We start from the raw sequence: 26,419 nt of genomic DNA on the forward strand, positions 1-26,419 counted from the left end.
TTTTAACTTCACCACACACACCTCTTCCTGTTTTCAGTTGGTTGACATTAATGCGTGTGCAGTTTGCTCAACCCCAGTATGTTGATTTCTGTTGCTCTTGGCTCACACTTTAACCATTCTACAGCCTCACTGTCTGATCTGAGAAGAGAGCAACAGTCACACCATCCTCTTATCTGTGACATACTAAACACCTGAAGCAGAAGTTGAAAAAAAAATGGCTGAGTTCACTTCAGATAAAGAACTTGAAAAAGGAGAAGTAGGCTCCTGTTGTATTTTGTTCAACAAATGCAGAAAGATACTTTTGAAGTGTTACTCATAGAAATGAACGAGCAAACCATCTGGTAACTGCTTGGCTCTACATTTATAGCTCTAATTAGAGCAGAGGAATATGGGTCTGTGGGTTGGGGAAAATAGACAAGTGGTTGTGGTTGTTTGGGGGATATTTAGGGGGATTAAGATGTAGTCATAAGTGTGAGAAGGTGTTGAAAATCTAGACATAAACACATAAAGAATGTAAATGAAAAGGAAACATGGCGTAGCGGGGCAGAGAAGCAAAAGAAAGACTCAGAGACAGAAAGAAGCAGAAGCACTGGCATGCACTCAGCTGCAGCAGGAGAGGGGAAATTCCACGTCAGTGTCTGAGTTTCACAGAAAACCCAGATCTTTGGAGGCGTTGCTAATTTGTCTACTATCAAGCCAGAGAGACATCAATCACTGTGTTTCTTCGTTATGGGTCAAAGAAAACTCCATCTTGAGGTTTGAGTGACCTGCTGCTTCCATTGATGAGCAGTCAGACAAATTACTCAGCTAATCTAAGATATATACCGCATGTGTCCTAAGAGGGCTGTTTCTGTGAAATAGATCCCCTTCCATCTCTAATTAATGATGCTTGGACATAGATCAACGTATGATCTTTGCTGTTGGAGCTTATAATGGCAAAAACAGATCCATTCAGAAAAAATCAAAACAGCACGACATATGTCTTTCAGCTGAGACATATCTTTTGTCCTGTCTGAATACACAGACTCATCGTACTAGAATAGTGGCTAGGTAGAAGGTTAGCACTGTAGCTGCGGCTCTAACACAGATTGTCACCCAGGGTTTAAGGGACTGCTGTGTAAATTAGAGATGACTTATCACAGGCTTTGTATTGAACAGAGCTGAGCAGCAGTACAAACTTGTCCGGAGATATGAAAGAGGTTGAAACAGAAAGACAGCTGTGACGGTTTTACATGGGAGGGTAGGGGGGATGCATTTGGATATGTCTTTGCAGCATTATACAGGTATATGCAAATATACCAAACATAGAAAGGGCTTCTGTGTTGCTCTAAACCAATAGGAGTGCAGGTGTGATCTCAGTAGAACCGGATTCAGCGTCAGTGTGTTGAATTAGCTTTCTTTGAGATAAACACACCGCAAGTCTATTTTCAATATTCCACAAAGGCGGCTTTATGAATGCGCTTCATCCTCGATCGCAATCACATGAAGTGAGTCAGACAATATACAAGATCAGACAGAAAACTTGGCGCCAGCACACAGCACAAAATCTATAAAGATTCCTGCAGATGCCAAGGCCACTATCTCCATGGCTACCGGATATTGCAGCATCAGGTCCAAATCAAATTCTTGGAGGCTCCTTCTGCCTCTCTGGCTTTCCCCTGGATGTACGGGGTTGTAGCCGCAGAAGCCTTGAGTCAACAATAATACAAGAGAGTTGGCAGCAGCCGTTGTCTTATTGTTGTCTCAACAGGACTTTTTTTTTTTTTATTATATATTGCTGACCAGTAACCCGACTACAGTGAAGGAATCTTTTTGCAGTCATTTCCAGAGTAAGCGCTGTGTTACACTGAATGTGTGATCTCTTACTTGTAAAGTCAAGCTTGATTTAGTGCAGTTCAGTGTATCCTGGTTTTATAGTTTGGGCTTGAGCTGACGTATCTTTGGGTTACGTGTCATAGCAGAAAGGCAGTGTGTAAGAGAGAGAGAGGGGATCCAGACACAAGCTAGACCTAATCTTTTACGAACTCTGTCCTTGTTGTTCTCCTATGTTGAGCTTTTATTTCTTATACTTTAGTGACTTTGCATGCCCTCTCATTGCTTCTGTGTCACTTATTTCAATCTTCTCTGCTTTAATCTTTTTACTGCGTTTTCCCTTAGTTTCCTCACTCCCTCTCTCCCTCTTCCCTTCTCTCCTTCCTCAGCTTCATTGGAAAGGCAAGGGCAGTGTTGCTGTAACTGAACCAGCACTTCCTGGTGTTGTTTTAAGGGGGGCGTGGCCAGCCTTTAGCAGGGAAGAGAGGGAGGGAGAGGGGACTGCAGGATCTGTAATGCCCAGTGCAGTCAGGGCTCCCTCCTCCTTCTCTTCTTCTTCCTCCTCCACCTCCTCCTCCTCCACAGCTGTTGCTACTGCCACCCAGCGAGCGCCACTTTTCCTCGGGCAGCAGACAGACGATCCAGAGGCTGGGGAGTCAGTAGAGACACAGCCCAGTCTCAGCCCAGCTCAGCACAGCCCAGCTTAGCCACTTCAAGAGGCAGGGGAGGGGAGACACTAGCGCACACAGCCAACGCTGCAACGCGCACTCACACACACACACAGACACACACACACTCACAATCACACAGACAAACACTCCTCCTCTCTCTCTCTCTTCCTCCCTCTCTCTCTCACTCCGGTGCTCGGCTCTGCACAGCTCCCCTACTCATTCGCTGCTGATTCACTCGCTCACTTGCTTGCCTCTCCTCTGCCAGTCGCTCTGCCTTGCTGCGCTCTGCCTTCCTGCCTGAGAATGGTCCAGCCGGTGCCTGGGGGTCTGCTGTCGCGGCCTGTCTGAACACACGCATAAACACAGAGTCTATCGACAGGCGGAAGCACACCACACACAGAACTGGAGAGAAATGTGAGAGGTAAGAGCCTGGATCATAGCCCTCCTCCTTGTCTCATTGGTGTATCTAGATCTTTCCTCCTGTGTGTGCTGCAGTCTTTACTTTCCAAAGTAAGCCCCTGTGCATTGGAGCAGAGGTAGCGATATAGGGATTGTCTGCTTTAGTGTCTCCTGTGTGCTTGTGTGTTCAGTATGTGGGCCACAGGGTTAACATCTATTTGTCACGTCCTGTTTTATAGTTATGGGCACACACATGCATGTACACACACAGACACACACACACACACACACACACACACACACACACACACACACACACACACACACACACACACACACACACACACACAAGAGGACACACTCTTGGCTCAAAGCAGACAGTCACACAATAGCTCCTTCCTGGGGGTAGCGCTAGTTAGCAAGAAAATTTTGATAGTGTGTGTGCGTCCTTGTGTGTGTACGTGTGTGTGTGTGTGTGTGTGTGTTTTAAGGGCCGTGGTTGTTCCAGGAAGCAGTGGAGAGGATCAATAGATCGCCCACTCAGCTTTCATTCCCTTCGTCTGACTCAACATTGGACATGTTGGGAGTTATCCTGCAGGGCTTGCTTCACAAGACAATGGCACATTTTGCTTCTCTTTTTTGCCCCTTCCCTCCCTTGCTGCGTCAGCCTAAAGGGGGAAGCATGGTTTTGCATGTGTGTTTCTCCGTGTGAGTGCTGTGTAAGGCAAACTCCCGCCCTGCTGCATGTAAATTATGTGTGACATGTGAAGCTGCTGCTACCTTATATGGCGAGCACAGTATTTCAGTACAGTTGGAGCTTGCCAAGCATTTCGGGTCGCGGGAGGAGAGAGTGTGTGAGAGGGTGACTCTGTCTGTGGGAGTGTGTGCATTAGTGCGTGTGTGTGTGTGACTAAGTGAGTGTTTTCATGCGTCTGACAGAGGGGGAGTAACTGAGAGAGAGGAAGAAAGTTGAAGAAGGAAAAGAGGGGTAAGAACGAGAGAGAGAGACAGGGAGAAGGAGACCAAGTAAATGGAGGGATTTTACTCGTCGATGTTTAAACTGGAGTGAAGTAAGTGGTTTCATACTTTTTGAAGACTTTGGGGAGATAGCGTAAGATTGGTTTATGATGGCGTTCATTCTTTTTGGACTTAGGTTTGTCTTTGAAGCTCATTCTGTTTCCTCAAACTCTTTTCTTATGCGCAGTAACATTGTTATTTGTAAGACAAAAAAGTCATTCATTTCCACTGAGAGTCCAAAAGCCGTCGGAACAACTCCAGGAGGATTTGGGTCAAATCCTTTATCTGAAAGCTTGGAGATTCTCAGAGCCTTTAACACTTGCTTTTTCTCCGGTCTTCTCACCCCGTCGTCCCTCTCCTCACCACCTCTGCCCTCTTCGAACACGTCTCTCTGGGCTTCCTTCTTGGTGGTGTGTCCGTGGTTGGGGCAATAATGAGGAATGTTGTTGTTTTGACTTAGAGGGATTCAGGGTGGTTCAGACAGTAGCAACACACACACACACACACACACACACACACACACACACACACACACACACACACACACACACACACACACACACACACACACACACACACACAGTGTATACACACATGCAGGCATGCACAACACAGACAGATGTGCAGCAGATTGCATTGTTGAGACTTTGTAAAATCCCCACGGTAGGTCTACTGCAGGTAAACTGTCAATTTAAGACCAGCAGAAGCATGCAGAACATGCTGTCTGTGTCATTGTGAAAGAAATGGCTCATAAAGTCAAAGATAATATTTCCCTTCCCCCTTGCTCTCCTTACCTTGGCGTATATGTGTGTGTGAACTCAGGTGCCAATCGCTCTGCTTTTATGAGTGTTGCTTATGATCTAAGATCTGCCCTACAGACAGGATTACGTGCGTGGCTGAATCTGCGCTGACAGGTTAAGCCTTTATTACACGAGGTGTTCTCTGTATGTTCCTACTGTGTTATCACCCCATTTCATCCCCTCTGAGCAACCGTGCAACAGCTTGACTCGGCTGTGGTTGAGCAAGACACCTTCCACTTAGAAAAAAAATTACAGCTCAGCTAAACTTTTTTCCTGTTCAAGCAGACAGCAAGTGCTTATCAGATATTGTTTCCCAGTGTCTACCTATTTCTATACACACAGCTGTGCTAATTAGCCAGGGGTACACCATGTCAAAGCTGTTTTAATGAATCTGTATTAAGTTTCTACTTTGTTGTTCTGTCCAGAGGTACACATGTTAACACAAGCCTGCCCTTGTTTTTCAGCTCCTGTTTATAGCTTTAACATCTTAAACCTCACCATGTTGAAAGACAGACGGCTATAACATTTAATGACACACTACTGCCACAGAAGCTGCATTCTGTTATCTGCAGTCTTTTTCTACATACCTTGCTACTTTTGTTTGTATCATTGTATTTCGGATTCATTAGAAGAAGAAAAAAAATAATAATAATGCCAGTTCTGCATAAAAATGATTCACTAAATGAAAATTACAAAGATAACCATATAGGGGACATTTTTTGCATATAATATATTGATAAGGAATAGAAGTCTCATCATTATCACCTCTCTCTCTTACTCTCCTCTATCCCTCTTTCAAGACCCAACTCAGTCGAGGCATCTTGGCTGTCTAACATGAGTCTGGTTCTGCCTGAGGTTTCTGCCTGTTAAAAGGAAGCTTTTCCTCGCCACTGTAACTAGCTAAATACTGCGATGTGCAATGCTCATGATGGATTAAGGTGGGGTCAGACTGAGCCCCTCCCCAGTCTTGGTGTTGGGTCTCGGTTCATAATTTGACATAGAGTGGTCTAGACCTCCTATGTTTGTAAAAGCGTCTTGAGATAACGTTTGTTGTGATTTGGCACTATACAAATAAAGATTGATTGATTGATTGATTGAAGTGCAGGCACCAAAAAACATAGATTCATATTTAGATTCTTTATCAAGACATTACAGGCAAAAAATCTCTTTATGTTTGAATAACTGTGATACTTATAAAGTCATTCAACCCTTGTGTGTGCTACGTCTCACTGGAATACCTCACCTCTGGTATATGAGGATAGCAGGCTGACTATGTCTCACTAAGCACATTGACACAGGCAGCATAAATGTGAGCCGATGAGCCACTCATTAAACCATAAGGCTGTCATTATCCTCACTGTCCGTTGACTTCACCACATCCCCACACACACACACACACACACACACACACACACACACACACACACACACACACATGAACAGACAAAGATGCAGTGTCGCTCACAGCCAGATAGTCACTCCAGCTTGGGAATACTCAGTGTCAGGACACATAAAGGTTTGTGTGTTTGCATAGGTTTGCATTTGTGTGTCTTGTCACTGTGTGTGTTTGTGTGTATATGTGTGTGTGTGTGTGAGTAGCTCTGTCCATGTATGCTAAACAAGAGATCTAATTGTCCCCAGAGGTTTGCTCTCAGAGGAATCAATAGGCATTGTTTGTTGTGCGTTCCAAGCATAAGACTCACTTTCAGAGCCATGTAATTTAAACCAATGACACATAAGTAGTTAAGCGAGGAGATGATAAAAATATAACCTGTGTTGACACTCAAACAGGCAAGAAATTACATAGATTTTGTTTTTACAAAACCCTTTCAAGCATGGCTGTCAATGTGAATAATCATGTTGAATAATGCATTCATTGTAAACCACAATTACAGGTAAAATGTTGATAAAAAAAAAAATGTATTCAGCATTTCTTTTTAGTGCAAATGGGATGTTTCCGTTGCCCTTAAGCCCATTAAACGCAGACCTTGCTGGGTGAGATTTCTCAACCAACATGAAAGGTCCCACCATCAAAAGAAAGGCAGTTTACCGAAGGATGTATGTGGTGTGGAGGAGCTGAGGTGGATAGAGTAGCAGTAAGTGTAGTCAGTGAGAGATCAAGCGACTGTGTGGAAGAACACACTCACATGTACACATATGCATTAGTGTGTATGTGTTGGTAAAGGTCAGTGAGGGCAGTATTGACATGCTATATTCTGAGCACATGGAGCAGCAGCAGCAGCAGAGAACCAAGGGGTGTTGCATTTCCTCCAACGTCCTCCGCTGAGATGACCTGTCTCAGCACACTGTCACCCTGACTCCACCTCTATCAATATGCTGAAAGCTCTCCTTTTACTGAACAGCAGCAAATGAGACAAACAGCATTTTCTCTGAGGTCAAAGACTGGAAGTGACGGTTTGTCAGTTAAGTTTCAATAGCTTTTGTTACAACATTACAAGTAGCTATCTGTGTTTTATTAGCTAAATGCACACTTATACTGCACAGGCAACCCAGGTGTGTGATTATTATGATTGCCTCCACCATCTTGGGACCTTTTGTGTTAAGCTTTGCAAAACTTGACTAACAATGTGTCATTTTTTTGAGGCAATCTCACCATTAATGTGAACCACACCCTCTTTGTGGCTGTCTCCTGATGTCAGGCACAATGACAACGTCAAGACCAGCCCAGGTTGGCAGCAAACAACCAACTGAGACATGCCTTAATAACAAAGCAGCTCTCTATACTCAGGGAAACCTCATACAGTGTGTGAGTCCCATCCATCACAGCCCACCGTGCAAATCGCTGGCATGTTTCATACATAGTTTGTGTTTTCAGTGGAAGTGAAGAGTGGATTTCGACAGTGCCATTCACTTGTTGAGGACAGATTGGTTTTGTGACTCATAACCAAGAGAAAGTAAAAGATTGCCAGGATTTCTTTACATGTCAGAATCTGTTTGTGCTGCCGAGGCATATGCCGGTGTCACATGACCCGAGCTGATGGTTAATTGCTGATATAGAAGATACACTTCCTCCTCTTGGAGCCTTGTTGCGGTATGTCTTTTAGCCACGTGTTTTGAGGAGGAATCGGAAGCACATGGTCTCCCTCTTTGCACTTGCCATCCCCCTACCTCTAGTGTGGTTGACCTTGCACCAGCTTGCAAGACCTTGGAGTCTGAGGGAGGGCTGCTGAGGATGTGGGGAGGGAACACATGCAGGCCAGACAGTCACATTGAGGGCAAAAGGCAGAGACAGTTGGGTTGGGTAGAAAGAAATACCAAAGTAGAGCCAGATGGACTAGTTAAACACAGTTTAAAATCAGTGGCTGCAGCCGAGTAGTAGATCACATTAAACAGTCGTCTTTTTGTAATGGATCCCTCGGAGACAAAGAGCATCAGGAGTCGAAGCGGAATTAGATAGAGGGAGTGGCGTACAGAAAAGAGAGACCACAGAGATGAAGGAATCAATAGAGGAAGGACGTCCATGTCCAGACACGATGGATCATAATGAGCGCTGATTATCGCTCTGACACTGTCTTACACCACACTGCATCATCTCGCTCTCACAGATTTGTGCTCATCTGACTCTAATAGAAACCATAGAAACAGATTAGGCAGCTTGACAGAGCGCAGGGGGCGTCAGCTTTTTTTATGCATCAAGTCATCACATTCTCTCATCTGATTGAAGACAACCCCTGGTGTCTTTCATTTAAAAAAAACAAAACGTCTAATCGAGGTCTCTATTATACCTCATTACCTTAAAGGCAACTTGAGTTAAAAAAGATCCTATCCTCACCTGAACTGAACTTATTACAAAGTTTGCTGCAGGGATAAATATGTGGAACATCAAGGTAATGTGATATCAAAATCACAGGTCATGGAGCATACAGAGTTACAGTGTAAGAAAAGACTCAGCTGACTTGGCATTTCTACATGTATGGGAATAGAAATATGTCCTTAGAAATGTAAACAAAGTAACGGCAGGGGGTTGTTGGACCAGTTTCATTACAAAACAAGACTTATCATGAGGTCACTCAGTGAAAACGAATTCTGGCATGATTATATAATTAAACCAAAGAACTAAGAAAATTAGAAATACTTAATTGAAATCATTTTTATTGAAAGTAGAAGACTATTAGCTTTGTCTTTGTGTATTTTTTTATTTCTTTATTTATTAGGATCTCCATTAGCTTCCACATTGTGGTTGCTAGTCTTCCTGGGGTCCACACAACAAAACAAAAACAAGAAAAACTATTATTTAAAATCACACATTATCCATAAAACAAAGATGCAGCCAATTATACAAATCAAGAATGAACATGAAAAACAAACTAAGTATCTGAGCAAATAAACGATGAGTAGCATTAAACTACAAATAATGAAAACAAAAAATTGTCACAAACACATGGCACCAAAAATTAATAAAACAACGACTTTCAAAACATTGATTACATAATAATGTCTATGAGGAATTTATCAGCATTTGTTTCAGTGACTTCTTAAATGTGTATGTGTGTGTGCGCACGTGCTTGTCTCACTCTGTGTTTTATGGGGGTAGGGCATGTTGGAGCTTTGTGATATTATGCCTACACTCCAAAGGTCATTTGCAGCAGTAACGCAACTTTTGCAATCATACAGTTCATCCAAGGTGAAGCTACGCAGTGTCCTTCCTTCCCCTCTCTCTCTCTCTCTCTCTCTCTCTCTCTCTCTCTCTCTCTCTCTCTCTCTCTCTCTCTCTCTCTCCCTCTCTCTCTCTCCTCTCTCTCTGTAACATATATCCATGATGCTGGGTCATCATGACCTGATCTGTACTGCTGCAGAGCTCTGATATACCGTGTTGCAGTGTTGCAGTGCTGTAAAGTTAGCAGAGGTTCGTAGCATTGCTGAAGGTGCACATGCTGTTCTGGGAAGAAGCGATTTCTCTACACAGGGTGTGGCCGGTTACCCTGAACGCTGCGATAAGAGCAGAACGGGCCCCCGGGAGCCCAGTCATTCAAATTCTGTGCGCAAACCTCCTGTACAATGGCGTTCACCAAAAATAGAAACCACAAGCAAGATTACAAAATACTCAACGATAAACACTTAGCAACCCATGATCTGTTCTGCATGTGATAAAAGGGGGAATTTGCCATTGAGTACAATAACAAACATAGCGTTATCACAAGTTCACATCTGTGAGAGATAACCTCAGTATTGCTGTGATAATGATGATGGTTTCTTTTTTATTACAAAATGCTCAAATCCATAGAGGTTATTATTTTCAAGGATCTCTCATAGAGGTTGCTTGTTTGAGAGAAAAGTATCATGTGTTTGTGAGAAACCAGTTAGTTATAGTAAAAGTAAGCAAAGCGATCAGATCACTCTGTCTCTCTTTCTCCCTATAGCAGAGGGCAGGTCGGCCTCCTCTTCGCTCCTCCCCCTGCTCTCACCTGGCGCTCAGCCCAGAATGTTGCTGCAACTCCGCCTGCTCTCATTGGTCCCCCTCTCTCACACCGCTTCGCAAGAAGGGAAATGACTAACCTCTTCTCCCACATGCCCTGCCTTGACTTCCCCTCTGCTTTCACTCTCTTCCTTTCTTTCACCTCTAAACACATTTGCAATGGCCGGCTCGCTGTACTCGACTGTAAGTGATACACGATTTGATCAGATTTTTCCTGCATCAACCAGAGGAGGGGGAAAGTTGTGAATGGCTGCTTTGTGCATTTCAGTTTGTGCATTTGTGTGTCTGTGTCTGTGTCTGTGTGTGTGTGTGTGTGTGTGTGGCGTGGCGTGATGAGCCTGTGCGCGCACCATGTGTGTTTAGAGCGCAGGGCGGGTGAGCGTTTTATTTGTTTTAGCTGACACCCCTGCATTTCTGACATTTTTACTTATTCTTCATTCCCACAGCTGCATAGTTCAAGCATTGGCACAGGTTTAGAAAATTCTGCAGGTCTGAACCTCTAACGAAAAAAAAAAAAGAGTGTAAAAGAGAGAATATAAACCTGAAAAGTTTTCTTCGGATGTGAATCATTAGACTAATCTTTCTGTCTTTGCCTCCTTTCTATCTCTCTCTCCCCAGAGGAAGTGCCTTCCCTGATGTCTGCTGCAGCTTTGACCTGCTTCTACAGCTGAAACTCCACCCACCCTCCCCCCCGCCTCGCTCGCTTGCTGCCACAGTAACACGAGTACAAGGACAGCGACCACACCCTCCTTGCAGCCTATGCTCCGACCTGCTCGTCCATCCACCACCATCACATCAACTCCTCGCCCCGACGGCCAACTGACAACTGCTCTCAACAGAACAGCCTTACCACAGCAGCCCGACACACAACCAGGCCCACGCAGCATCTCACCCACCCTGCCTTTAACCTTCGCCTTCGACCCTCTAAGCCTCCACTCGGTCCTCAGTGTCCTTAACCTTCCTGTTGCAGGCTACACCCAAACTATCACCTTTGTTGCCTGCTTCACTGCACCTACCCTGAGGACACTGTCGTTCATCTGTTTGCCTCCTTGGCTTGTGAATGTTGCAGAAGAGAATCACCCAGCAACAGAAAATACAAACTAAGAGCAAATTAATTGTAAGGCAGAGTTGTCTTCAGGATATAAACAGTTCCTCTGCAGTTGATTGTTGAGGAGAGTTATCCATTAACATTCACTGCAAAACATCCTCCTCCATCATTTCATTTTGGAGAAGAAGTCCTCTTAATCAACAGGAACTTTATTTTGAATGTTTCATTTCATCGTTACATCCTCGTGTCACGGATTGTAACAACAGATAAACAACAAAAAAAGACCTAAAGGTTGTGGATTAAAACACTAGAGGTTGTTATTTTGCCCTTGAACAGATTTCACCTCGGAATACCTTTCGCCAGCGTGTAGCCATGTCGATGAACATGGCACATATTCGTGACACAAAGTGGCTGACACTTGAGGTATGCAGGGAGTTCCAGAGGGGCACGTGCTCACGCTCCGACCAGGAGTGCAAGTTTGCTCATCCGGCCAAGAGCTGTCAGATCGACAACGGACGGGTCATCGCTTGCTTCGATTCGCTCAAGGTAAGAAATGGAAAGGCAGGTGTGTGAGCAGGCAGAGTAGAGGTCACATCTTGGCTGGAACGATAAGCAGCTGATAAAAGAGCGAGAACATTCAGTCTGACTAGCAGCTGAACAGAGTGTAGGGAGTTATAAACCTGAAATAGAAGTTACCTACATCATGCTAGAGAGCACCATCTGGACATGGCATGTGCTCTACTTGTCCCACCCATTTCTGGTCAGGTGACTGTAACACGTGATCAAGGGTACTAAGAGGAGGAGGAGTTTTTCTGCTTTTTAGATTCAGGAAACAGAAGTTAAGCGTTTGTAATGCTGTTCCGTCGAACATAAACACTGTTGCATGATTTCATTACGTCAGCACGGGCCTTCTGGTGGTGATAAACACTGCAGTGTGCCAGCTTTTGAATAGGAAAACAGATAGATAGGCTATCGCATGTACAGACTCATATGGATGCCCTGAGCACAACATGTATCAACAGCAAGTCAGAAAAGAGGTGATAGCGTCATCATGGAGATCTCAGTCAGACAAAACCACTTCCTGTATAGAGGCCTAGAGGCAGTTAGAGGGGGCTTGTGTGTGTAGCGTGGTTTCCATGTGCACACACATGCTAAAAAGGGGGCTGATTTGGAGTAACATTCATAGGGATTTTCCATTTTTAGGCAGCAGCTGGAACGCAAACACCTTTTTTATTCTCTCCCTTCATTCTCTCTCTCTTTCACAATCTGTCTTTTTATCGAAGCGCATGATCTCAAGAGAGATGGGCGGACCCCAACCAAAAGTTTCCAGCATTCACACACACATGCACACACACAGGTTTGGCTGTGTGTGTTTTTCACTTCTGTTTGTCTTCTGCCCCTGCAGACACTGGTGACTCGTGGTCATTGGCAGTGTGCGAGCAGGGGCAGGGTTAGGATGAGGACAGCGTGTGTGAGTCGACTCATAGAACAGCGTTTATAGCCAGATGTGGACAGAGGAACATTGTCAAGCCCAGGCTGAACTCTTCCCAAGTTTCCCTACAATACACCAAAGTTTGAGCATGTGTGTGTGTGATAGATTTAATCACTTTTGATTGAGTTCCAATTTAAGTTTTTGTATCAGGGAGACGGCAACAATCTGTGCTTAATTCTCCTGTCATCAGTTTTCATAGAAAGATTTTGGAGGACGTCGACTTTGCTTCAAAAAAGGTAGATGGGACCAAAATGCAAAAACTGTCACACAATCATACAGATTTGAAACAAACCTTCTGCATAAGCAACTTAGAAGGAGGGGAAGTAAAAACAAAACAACAACAGTGGGTTCATCACAGTTTACAGGCCCACACAGTAGTTCACATTTGATCTTGTGTTTTCAGAAAGCAGTAAATAAAAGGGCCAAACTTGTTTATTTACAACTTGTGATCCTTCCTGTGATCACTTTAATGCTTAAAGGGTATTGTTGAAGTGTGGTTCTCTTTTCCAAGATATCAGACATTCATTACTTCAGCCGAATGTTGTACTAAATCACAGAAACTGGAATGTGATCATCAGTGTAGCAGCTCCAAAAAAACAAAACACAATTGCTCCTCTCAGTTGGAAACATGACGACACAACATCACAGTTGGGTGTTTTTTACCCACAGGCAGAACGATCTCAATATGTTTATATTGTCATTTCTGCTGAGGTAAAGGTCAGCTGCTGGAAAAGAGTAGCTGGCAGATATATGGAGGCTTTTTGAAGGAACCAAGGGGCCTATTTCAGTAGCTTGGACTCATTTTCCACTAGGACTCGTGCATTAATGGAGATGGGTGATACTTTTTTTTTTTTTTAACTGTTTGCCCCATTTTTCCACTGGTAATGAAAAACAGAGCAGGTCTCTAAAACCCACTGTGGAAACAGTAGACGAAACAGTATAAGAGAATGTAGGAAATCTGAAGCAGAGGCTATTGATTCATTTGTGTAACCCCAGAAAAGATCCCTTAAATACAAACAGATAAATAGAGACACATTCACCACATTAGTAAGGCTTTCCTCTTACTCAGAGCCACACACCCACATGCTGAAACATTACATGTCCTACTTCACTTTCGCTTTTGAGTGGGTAAAATAGGACAAATTCTCAATTTAGTTGTCTTACACGAAGTCACATTGCTCCCAATTACTAGTAGCACCCCCCCAGATTCCCCCCACACTCATACACACACTGCACCCTCCTGGACACATGTACACACACTCAACCCATGAGGGAGGATCAGCCTTCTTCTTCTTCTTCTTGAGAGGTGTATAATTAGAACAGGTCTCACATGATCACCAGTGCATAGCTGAGCAGGTCACACCCAAACCTAGTCATTTCCCCAACAGCCACACACACACACACACACACACACACACACACACACACACACACACACACACACACACACACACACACATATACAGAGACGCACTCTCTCTCTCTCTCTCTCTCTCTCTCTCTCTCTCTCTCTCTCTCTCTCTCTCTCTCTCTCTCTCTCTGGCCTCCTTTTCACATGGTGCACTCACAGACAGCTTCACACACAAAAACATGTGTCCTGCACAAACCATTCTCCATGTTGAGGGAATTAGAGCAGGGAATCACAATATTTCATGGGAAGTTGTACACAACACCAATCAGATGTGGATGAGATACCCTGAAGCAAGACAATCAATCAGAACCATGTTTCATCAAGACCACAGGATTGAAACGAGGGCGTTGTGTGCTTGTGTCCATGCACTTACAATAGACACACATGTCAGGGTGTTCACCAGCCTTAAACTCGACCTTAACCTCAGTGTGCAGCCTTTTCTGTTGCCTGTGTATCTGCTTTTTTGCGCCGCACAGACAGCTCAGCTATGTCAAAGCGGGGTAAATATTTGGAGTAGGATAACGGCTGCCAGAACTCCCTGATTTAAAATAAGCTTTGCAACTTTGTCTATTAATGATAAACCACTGAGCAGGCAGGTTAGGAATGATACACTGATACTAATTCAGCACGATTAATACTCAGCGCCAAATATTTAGATCTGCTCTCAGACAAGTGCAAACAGGATAACTAAAGAGACAGATGGAAACACACGATGCAGCCTTAGCTCTTCTGAGCTGCACTGCTTCTGACACGAAAAACAAGAAGGAGCTTTTAAAACGGCTCATGATATGTTGAGGAAGTAACCGTCTTTTAACATGTTTGTAATCACTTGCGTTGCTTTACCGGAGCACTCCTTATCAGATTGGAGGGTAAAAGTCAGCTCAGGTTGCAGAATTAGGTGAGCTAATGCTCGCTTCATTAGTTTATACTAGAATAAGTCTGAAATACTACCCTCGCCACAGTAACCGATCACTACAGCGCCACCACACCCACAGAGGTAAACTGCCAGCTTATTCCAACCACTCTGCCCTCCTACTTTTATTTAACACAAGTCTTTTCTAGTCCAGTCCTCCTTCATTGGTTTTCCTCTCCTCTGCCACTTGTTTTTCATTCTCCTCCCATCTTGGTACAGCTCCCTCTACTTGATTTCCCGCTCAGTCTGGTTTTCACCTCATTTACTTCAGGCCACACCCATCCCTGGACAGGACGGTTCACATTACACCCTGATAGACACATAGACATTCACACACACATATACACACACACATAACATAAACCATGGAGTTAGTCTGGGGTCTGCTGAGCTGTGACCTTGTGTGAACCCAAGAGCAGCAGCAAGTCTTTGTTTACACCTAACACAGCCCAGGTCATAAAAGTTGAGAGTTGTATTCATCTGCCATGGAGAATAGTTTGAACACATACACATTTGAGCACAGCTTAGACTTTGTACTTTGTCTACTTGCCAATCTGACACACCCACTGTCATCATGTCTGAGTTCTGAGTAACAGACTAAGTGTGTGTGTGTGTGTGCATGTATGTATGTATGTGTGTGTGTGTGTGTGTGTGTGTGTGTGTGTGTGTGTGTGTGTGTGTGTGTGTGTGTGTGCTCTATCTGTATTAGTAGTGCTGTTGCAGCGGGTTTCTTTGTGTTACCACACAGTTGTGAGCCAAGATTACATTCCAGCAGAGCAGAGGGCGGGTAAAATACCTCTTATTTATCTCTCTGTGTCTCTATCTCTCCAACTCTCTCACTGTCTGTGTCTCTATCTCTCTCTCCTCTCATTCTGCTGACCATATTTCAATGGCATGTTTATGTGCAGTGGTAGCATGGAGCAGTCAGATTAAAAAACACATACACACACAGATTGAGAGGTGGTTGGCCAGACAGACATGTGGGGTAAATATTAGCAGCGTTGCTAGTCTGCAGTGTTTTTTTTTAACGATTTCAAACCAATCATCCAGCCAATCTCTGGGCAGTCGAAGCAACAAGACATGCTGTGTGAGTGTAAGCATATGGTTATGAGATTAGAAGGCTAATGTGTGTTTGATAATGCTGTCACAGACTGAATAGTACATGAAAGGACACACTGCAGATGGCACGTGCAGGCAGTTATTTCTCTGGCCTGTGATGAACTCATGAAACCAGCAAAACAGCTCCATTTATCTCATGGTTTAATTTAGCCTAGTCTTAAATCTGTCCTATGAAAGCTGATCTGTATTGTTTTGGTCACACAGTGTGCAACATGAAAAGATTCTCTCTCAGTTTTGCAACACATTTGTAAACTATTAAGTGTTTAATTTGACTTCAACAGACAAAACTTTCTCTTATACGTCTGTGCCAGACTCAGAGACACTCCAAATGCTCTGTTTATTTGTACAGATGGGCAGGCAGAATCCAGAGCCGCTCAGAGATGTCTGATCCTCATATCATCAGCCTCTCAGGCTTCTTGCCAAAAATGACAAGCATTGAAAAGAAAAGGAAATTGGACACCTGTCCACACTGTGATGATGTCAGTATCTGACCAAGACAGACTTGTTTTCAGGTTTCCTCACACCTGTGTTTGCGATGGTTTGTTTTCGGTAGCACAATGCTTACCCTCGGTCAGCATTCTGCAGTGACGCTATGAATCAGACTGAGACTGGGTTTCTCTTCTTCAGCAGTCAATGATCGGATTTCCATCCTAATTGGATTTTTAATAGGATATCTTCTCTCCTTTAAATTAACAAGGCGAGGATTCAGTGATCCATATGATTTACTTTTTACTAGAAGAGAGCTGTTCATATCACATTGTCCCCTGTTATTCCATGCTCAGTCTTCTCTGTGGCAGATTAAAACAGGCAGGTTTCCCTGGATAACAGCTGAGTCATATTCAAGGGGCTTTTATACAAATACGAGGGATGGTTTACGTCTCTGTCTCCTGGTGTTGATGGGTTTATTCTTACGTCTTTCTCACTTTCACGCCAGAGAGATTTCTGGTTGTAGCAGTCTAATCCAGGCCCACTCACACACACACACACACACACTCACTCACTGACAGACAGACTCACACACACACATCCTTTGGTCTGCTCATTCTACGGTGTGTGCATCCTTGTCGGATCAGTGCGGCTGTGCGTCTTCTCAGTGAGCTTATGTGACGGAAGATCAGCGACAACAGCCTGTCTTTTCTTCTCAGTGTCAGTCGTCGCTGTCCCTCCATCACACTGAGCCCCTTTATATCACCACTGATACAATGATTACTTCTCTAACCCCTCTCTTTCCCTCACTCGCTTTCTGTTTAACATACAGACATACCATAAAACTGTGCATATTATGACACAATATGACATGCCACGATACCATACAACACTATATCATAGAATACAATTTGGCACAATATCATACCATGCGATACAATATGACACAATATCATACCATGCAATACAATATGACACAATATCATACCATGCGATACAAAATGACACAATATCATACCATGCGATACAATATGACACAATATCATACCATGCGATACAATACAATATGACACAATATCATACCATGCGATACAATATGACACAATATCATACCATGCGATACAAAATGACACAATATCATACCATGCGATACAATATGACACAATATCATGCGATATGATGCTAACAAGATGATGTAATACAATATGATTTGATACGATACAGTACAAAAGGCATCAATTCAAAAGGATATGATTAACACCATTCAAAATATTTTATTTTAAGTACCGTATGGATGTTGGTTATTTATGATAGCGTGGATTTCCAAAACTATTTGATAGGTGTTCTACAAAAACAAGGTTTGCATCAATTTATCAAAGCTTGTGATAGAAGGATTTTAAACGAGAAGTTTCTATTTATAGTTGAGCAGTTCTTGTAACTGGTGTCGAACACAAACTTCCTACAGTCTTCCTCAGAAGAGTCCCGGGATGTTGCAGGGACTTGTCTGTCAGCTGATTTGTAGAGGTTTCGTTGCCTACCATTGAGTGAAGTCTAATACTAGAAACACATGGCCATTATCTGGTGGGTCATTACCACAGTGACAAACACAACCCGTTTCTTGGATAACGTGCATGCACCAGTTTCCCTTCAATCCTTCATGGTAAAGAAGGTGGTCTAATTCAGTCAAAAATATACAGATTCTGCTACTACTACTAATAAATAATTTATGAAGAAATAAATATTGAATGTGAATACTTTCACTTTAATATATTTTTTTGCTACTGTAGAAGAAAATCGACCTGACATAGCATTCTAATTGGGTTAAAAGTGAATTATAACTTAAAAGGTACTTAATGGGAATTAGGAAGGGAAATTGGTTGAAAAGAGATGATACAGATTTAATCTTAATTTCAGTCCTTTAATTGATCCTATGTTTCTCCTCTCTTTCTCCATCTCTAAATCCCTGTTTTTCTCCCTCTTTCTAGTCAGTTTCTAAACTCTTACATGCAAATAGTCAGTCTCCTCACCCATTATCCTCCCATTAGACAGGTGAGAAAGGAGCTTGAGGCCACAGCTACCCACTTAGACTCTCCTCTCTCAGCACCTTTTCACTCTGCCCCTCCTTCTCGCCAGCTGTTAGGTCCATCAGTCAAGTTCACCCCACTCCTTATCTCTATGTTGATGCCAAAATGTGAAAACGAAGCTGCACGGTGAGATGCCTGCTGGTGGTTGTGAAAGCCATGTCAAATGTTAGGCAACAAGGAAACACATAGCTGGTGGCTGTCCATCTGTTTTTTTCCTTCTTAAGTGCTTCTGTCTTGTTTTATTTTCTTGTAAATGTGCATTCCTTCTTGGACTGACGGTGTCTAGGCCTGTCCATTCTGTGGTTGTTTTAATAACTCTGTACTCAAATTCAATGCTCTGTATTGTTCTCACTACTTTTTCTTTTAAGGAAGACGAAAAACTGTTTCGCAAAGTCCAAAGCTTAACATTTCAAACGCATGCAAAGTAAACACATTTTATTAAGTTCTGTAATGTGACATTCAGCCAAAACCCTTAGTACTGAGGAAATTCTGCAGGCCTCACAAATGATGCCTCCACTTTTGTGAGCCCAGATTTGTCATGTGTCCTTGTTTTTTGACCTGAAACAGTGGCACCACCTGAGGTCCAATTAGTGTTAGCCCTAATTAGTTTTGTGTGTCACGCACAGACTGCTGGAGTCTCTGTTTACACTGTGTGATACTGCATTACACACTCTGCATTGTCTATGATTCATATCAGCACCAGGTATGTGATACTTTATATACAATAGAAGCATTTGTAATTGCATGAGCTGGACAGCTTTCCTCCGGGATAATTATTTTGATAGATGTCTAATTTGGTCAATGAAAAGGAAGTACTTTTTTACTACTACTTAGAACAAGCATCCCTTGTGAAGCTGGCACTTTTAGACCATTTTTCTGATAAAGGTATTAATATCTAGTTTAAAAGGCTGATTTAGCGCTCGGAAATCTATTTTAGAATTGCTGGTAGTCTGTTCACAGTTAATTTGTACTGGAAACAGATGATCTAATTATTTAAACTTAAGTAGAGAGAATTAATTCTGTAAAGATAATTGCAGATGCCCTTTGAGATAATGAAAAAGAATAAGGTCTGTTGTCCTGCTTTTTAATTGGGTATCAACATGAAAGCAGAACTCTTGAAACATGCCTCATAAATAAATTGATTCCCCTACAGCTTCAGATTTCCTTCCCGCTTTTCAAGAGAAAAATAGTTTAAAATATGATAAGTGAAATAACTTCTCAGAATGCAAATAAGAAAGAGAGAGAGAGAGAGAGTGAAAGCATCCAGCTTGTCCCAGCGCCAGGGATGAAGGAGATAATCGCACCCCTAAACAGGATTAGGCCAGTTGACAGTGGGATTAGAGCTGTGGATAGGATTACAGTCTGTGAGATCAGATTAGCATAATACATGCCAGATTTAATCTGTTAGTGCTGCAAATAAAATCATCTGCCCGCTGGTTATTACACAGCCTTTGATGGAGGAAACTTTTTCTGCTTGTTCCTACAATCCAGGTGTCCCAGACCTGAGAGGGACGTGAACCCTGTGCAGATAATGTTGGCAGGGAGATTGATAGGAACCGGCACAAAGACCCAAACGCACGACTCAGTCACAAAAAAGGCTCTTTATTAGAGTAATTAAAAGAAAAGTACTAATGAAAAATCACAGCAACACTGGAAAACTTCTAAGGACAGATTTCATGGATTTAGACAGAAAGACTTGAGAACGTGGACTACGACCATACAAGACACAACAATCTGGCACAGGAGAAAGGGAGACGTAGACTTACAGTATATACATGAGGTAATGGGGCACAGGTGGAAACAATGAGGGGCAATCACAACAGTGGGGAAACACCAGGGCAGGGAGTGAAGTGGCCTGAAATGAGAGGAGAGAAGTGACTACAAAATAAAAGTGGACATCACAAACATGCAAGACAAGACTAAAATAAAAGGTGCAACTTAACATAAACGACGAGACATGACAGAGATGAGGGATGCAAAGGGAGTGCAGAGGGCCTGGATCAAAGACAGCTTTATCAAATGGAAAATAAGTGACATACTTCCGTTTTTTTTATAGTATTTAAGGTTTAAAGATGCATTATAAAGCTACTCTGAGGTGGAAGAAAATAGAGATGTCCTTTTTTTTCTCAGTCAAAGTATTTTTTTCTCTCTTTTAGTTCAGTGTTAATATTCACTCTCCGTTCTCTCCTTTTTTTCCTATCTCTGTGTCATTTTTATTGCTCCATGGAACCATTATGGTGGCCTAAAGCATGGTTCTTATTGATTTTAATAGATACAGTATTATACATATAACCCTCTGTGCAGTTTTAAATCAGTATGACGATGATGCTCTTCCACAAGAATGCTCAATTTAAAAAATGGTGAGACATTTAGTTTCAAAGTTAACAGATACAGTAACTCATCTTTTAATTTTTGAAATGGCTGATTGAGATGAACTGCAGGCTTTGATCCTCGGCCTGTGAGGCCTACATACTCTGAGAAAAGAGCACACCTCAGTCATTTCAGAAACAACAGCACAGTTATTGACGCCTCGCTGCTGCCCGGACCTTGTGATTTCTGCTCAATGACTCCTCTCTCTGTCTCCCACTGGAAAGAGAGGCTCGGAGATGATTAAATGAACGTTCCCAGGCCGCCTCACGCACTCACACTGTGAGCAGTGGATGGCTTTCATAAAGTGCTGCTCCTCAAATCAATACCTTCGCGATTGCTCTGTTATTACTGATAATGAAAAGCATGAAAGTAAACCATGTTAGCTCTTACAGGAGAAGGAGCTGAACTGCACTGAACAGAGAATGTCGGGAGCGAAATCCGATGTAAATAAAGTCACATGACAGTGTGTTTGTGTGGAGAGAGATAGTGAGATAGAGGAGCGGTGGGAGGTGTTGTGAAAAAAAAAAAAAAGTCAAAGAGGTCTAAGTTTGGATTCTGGGCTCTTGTGTACGTGACATCTGACCCGAGGCATTTCTGAGAACCAACACCCTCTCAAGTGTGAATAACTCGTTGCTGCGTGTATCAGTCTGTTTGTGTCACAGGTCTGTGTGGCTGCTCCTACCTCTAATGCACTTGTGTATTTTTTTTACCTGGGACCACTGTATTTTCTACCTCGCACAGAATTTATTTAGCTTTCAAAAACTTTTAAAACCCTCTCAAATGTTCCATCCACATAAACATGTCCTTTTTATGTGGCTAACCTCATGGCTCTCTGTGTGGTCTGCGTTGTAGCCTATAATCCTTTTTCTCTCTGTCGTTGTTTGGTGAGGGTGGTAATGCGTCACCGGGGGCATATTGTAACTATTATCATAGATTAACACTGCCTCCTCCATATCTCAATAAGCTGCACCGGTCACATCAGCTCCCTGACCACAAAGCTGTGGAGCACATATCACCGTGGACATTTAGTCCTATCAGGGAGATATAGATAACACATAAAACTGCATATATTTTGTGTTCTTCACTCTATTCTAAGTTAGTGCTAATTTAATCCTGATTAAGTTACTGACGACACTTAGCAGTAAAAGGGTCACACCGGTTGTGAACTGCCGATAGCTGTTTTGTTAATGCACCACATTCAAAGTAAGCTGATGCCTGTACAATGCTTGTTGCTTCACTGACATTAAGGAAATTCCACTTTGTATACGATGTAATATCTGCACACGCTCAGCCTTTGACTGATTCATATAATTTTTTTATTTATTTCAAGGCATATTTGAGAACACAGTAGACAAAGAGACCAACCACTGAGCCCAGCCCTTTGAGTCTCCACTGCTCTCCGGCAAAACAAAGCTTCATTCACAGCGTGTGTGAGGAGAAAGGGCTTTCATCTCTGCGTATGTTTAGACAGAAGTCACTGGAAAGCAGGGCAGAGAACAGAGCAGCGTCACACCAGAACACCCAACAGGGCCGAGGCTCACGCCATAACATCACACCACAGCAGCGGGGGCATGGAAGATAAGACGGCTGGTAGATTAAAAGAAACTAGAAACATGATGACATTCTGGGCGCTTGTGCATTCATAGCTGACGTCTCAAATTTGGGGCTGAAAAAAAGATACATGGTAGCTGTAAGTTGATGAAGAAACTATTTTGATTATCTAAGCAAGAGTAGTTGTCTCATTTGAAGTCAAAAACATCTCATTGGACTCACTTTAAGTCACGTTCACTTATATTAGGTATAACAGAAATAATTTTTACTGAATTTCCCCCCTGGGATAAATAAAGTATTTCTGATTCTGAATCTGATTCTAAACAGATTTAGCTTTGACAGGAAATAAGACAATACACTTGCTAGACTGAGAATAAATACTGCTGCATTCTTGTGACCTACAAAAGCAAACAAGACCGTCAGCAACAGGACTGACAATTTCTATATAGCAATGTTAATGCTTGTAACCACTGCTGCCTGGTAGATGTCAACACTACAACACTTGTTGCACATACACAGGACAAGTTTAGAAAAGATATAGAGGTACTAATTTGTCCAGGGGTTGCCAATATTGTTACAAACCCGGGGCTTTAAATTCTGTGTTTATTACGAGACAGTTTTACGTCCTTAGACCTCTTTAGAATATTTGAATACAGAAATCTAAGGTGGGGAATCAATGAATGTTTGAACTGATCGAAGGTGAAAGGGTAAGCCTTTTTGAATACATCCACTTTTAACAAAAACGATACTAATGAAGCTTTTGAGAAGACATACTTGTAAAAGAAATTTTTTTAATTATTTAAAAACACAAAAATGTTACAGCAACATTAAGACGCAAGGCCTTAATTTAAAAATGTATTTGAAGAGTTCATTTGCAAAAACAGATAACTCAGTTTTTATACATTTTCAAAAAACATATTTCTTTTTGATATAATTCCTAATAAAGTTGCATTTTCAAGATATATTTGAGTAGTAAAGACATTTTGACTTGACTTGATTGATCATACCAAAAGCTAGTATTGGAAAAAAAAAGTTTTTTAAAACATTTTTACATTTTTCAAAAGTGGGTTAACTATTTTTGCAAATGAACTCTTCATTTGTTGAATAATAAAATGATGGGTTAGTTGTTTGGCTCAAATCCTGTGAGCAGTAAGTGGACCAGTCCTAGACCACCTGTTACATCTATTCAGTTTGTAACATAGCAGCACATTAGAGCTGATTTAGGCCCTTAACCATTCAGGGATTTATTAACAATACTGAGAATATTGGTTTAAGGCTCATCAAGAGCCAGGTGTCCTTTGCCTTTCTGAGGTGTTCCTCTTCACCTCACAAACACATGCAAATTTACACAACCCTCTATATGCATCATCTCTTCTCCTTTAAAGGATGGGATGCAGCCCCACCCGGCATTCTTTACACATTGGTTCATTGTTTGTTTAAATCCCACACAGTCACAAAGGCAGGGGAGTGTGGATGAGAGTCAGAAGGGAGAGCGATCAGGGTGGGACATGTTGTTACAACTTATCATCAATCAGACTGCACGGTAGCAGTGGGATTATTGTTCCCTGTTTGGCCTGGAGTTTGGCAAGACTGATCTCACCAGGAGAAACTCAACCCCCCACCAATAATACAAAACACAATGTGGACTGAAGTTACAAGAAGGCACGGGAAGTTCAACTGGCAGCAGGAGTGAGAAAAACAAGGCTCGTTTTGCTGGAGAGCTGGCAATATAACAATACGACTTCTTGTTGTTTTTTCAAGGAAACCTGGCTTGGTAGTAGTTTGGCTTTAGTTGTATCACCTCTAAAGTAACAAGGAAAAGCAAATACCTCAGAAAAATGATTAAAGCTACTGTGAGGTGTTTTTGGCTGGTCATGAAACAGACTGACATTTATATTGATGCCCCTTTATGTGATACAAAAGCAAACAAGACCATGAGTGACAAGATTCATCATTTCTATTTTGTATTTTCTAATGCCTGTAACTGCTGTCATGGGGTAGGTGTCAGGTAAAGCAGGAATAGCTGTGAATGGCAGTGAGTAATACGTTTGACCGTTAAAGAGACAGGGGATAAGATTTCTTATCAGAATACATTGTCTGCAAATACAGGACAAAAATCAATAAAGAGAAAATATGTAATGTGTGGTCCACAGGGGGCGCCAAAATCAACATGAACCAAAAGTTCCTCACAGGAGCTTTAATCTAGATTTGAATGCATAGGCGTTTTCCCACCGCAGGAACTAGGGACTTTACCCCTGAACTACGTGCGTTTCGACCGGAGAAACCAGGGTCTTAATTTAGTTCAGGGGTAGATAATCTCCTCACTGAAAAGCCCCTGCTTGGGGGGGTAGTACTTTTCAAAGATCCTGGGACTTTCGGTTGAACGTAACGGTGTTTGTGGAGCTTACACAGTTGTTGAAACACAGAGGGAGTTCCTGGGAATGCATACTAGTTTAGTTTTTATTAAGATTTCAAAATATTATTTAATATAATGTTTTTTTCTCCATACGTCACTGGCCTGATTTGCACAATCTACCTGGGACTTCAGCCCGCGGACGAAACGCAGACAACAATGGGGGCACAGGAACCTTGGTCGAAATGCACCTCATGTGTCAAATAGTAACATGAGTGCTATGATTCTAGCAAGCTAAAAAAACACAGTGCCTATGGAAATGACTGCCAAGGTTAAGCAGGGACAATACCAAACACACTCTTAAATTGGCACTATTTTTGTAGAACTTTCTTTGTTTGCTTAACTTTCTTGTGACCCCATGAATAGCATACATAACTTAGCTTCTGTGTCAGCACTACAGCTGGTTGCTTTAAACAGGGGCCGAGCTGTGTTATCTATTCTACATAGTTCATTCACATCTGTACCTCATATAACCGCACTTCAAAAAATCTGAAGCATTAAGGTTGTTTAAGTGCAGTGAGATAATGCAATCCTCTGCTCCAGTTTAGTTCCAGTCCTTCACAGAGAGGTCAATGATAAGAAATGTTGAAGATTATATCCCCAGCGCTGCACAAGAGGGAAAAAAAACATAGCACATGAAAAGGTTGGGTACTCTTAGAATAGTTTCTGCTTTCAGGACTTCTTGCTTGTATTTTTTTTTTTCAAGTTTATGGATCTTCAAATGTTGAGGAAGATTTCAGGAATCACTTTGTTGTCGGAGCAGGAGTGTCTGGCTGCTTTGTTGCTGTGGACACGGTCTCTAGCTGCGCCTCAAGGCCGCTGATGTCACAATAACAGCCACAAACATGAAGCTCGAGGAGTGGTGTCTTCCTCCTCCTCTTCGTCCTTGCTGTCTGCATCTCCAATTCTCTCTCACCTCCCTGCATGCGATGACCCGAGTAATCACTTCTTCCGCAAGTTCTACAGTTTCCCTTACGCAGCTCTCAGTAGAAACTCTCTCTCTCTCTCTCTTTTCCACTCATGAAGCCTGACATTTACTCTTCTGGAGCTCATTTTTTATTCAGGATGTCTACCAATGCTGGTTGATGTTGTTTTTTTTGTTTTTTTGGTTTGTATGATTTGGCAAATGGCGTGAGCTAAAGTCAAGCCCACATGTTGCTACCTCAAACATAACCCTCCAACCTTAATACACACCTTCATACACACAGCAGTTAATCCAGGGGTCGACAGACAGGTTCATGTAGGGTGAACGCAACATGATCCTTCATGCCTTTGCTGCCCCCTCTGCACACACACATACACACATACACTATCACTCTGCACACTAACACCCTCCTCTGCTGCATGCCATTGTCACTCTCTGGATGAGTGCTATTAGAACCTGCTTTCAGCCCCTCTCATCACACACACACACACACACACACACACACACACACACACACACACACACACACAC

At 42.6% G+C, this 26,419-nt stretch overlaps 1 protein-coding gene across 37 annotated transcripts in view; it reads left to right on the forward strand.

Moving 5' to 3' along the window:
* Positions 1 to 26,419, forward strand: part of mbnl1 (muscleblind-like splicing regulator 1) — a 44,505-nt gene that overhangs the window by 1,409 nt on the left and 16,677 nt on the right. For 8 of the 37 annotated variants that reach the window (XM_034702881.1, XM_034702851.1, XM_034702854.1 and 5 more), the window contains exon 2: positions 10,755 to 11,730. In XM_034702881.1, coding sequence (XP_034558772.1) covers positions 11,557 to 11,730 — 174 coding nt within the window. In that variant the 5' untranslated portion in view covers positions 10,755 to 11,556. Of the gene's footprint in view, positions 1 to 2,201; positions 2,905 to 3,590; positions 3,953 to 10,228; positions 10,320 to 10,754; positions 11,731 to 26,419 lie in introns of those variants that run through there. The other 29 variants (XM_034702856.1, XM_034702879.1, XM_034702853.1 and 26 more) reach the window with 24 other exon arrangements.

This window comes from Notolabrus celidotus, chromosome 15, assembly GCF_009762535.1.
Source record: "Notolabrus celidotus isolate fNotCel1 chromosome 15, fNotCel1.pri, whole genome shotgun sequence".
Classification (NCBI taxonomy): domain Eukaryota; kingdom Metazoa; phylum Chordata; class Actinopteri; order Labriformes; family Labridae; genus Notolabrus; species Notolabrus celidotus.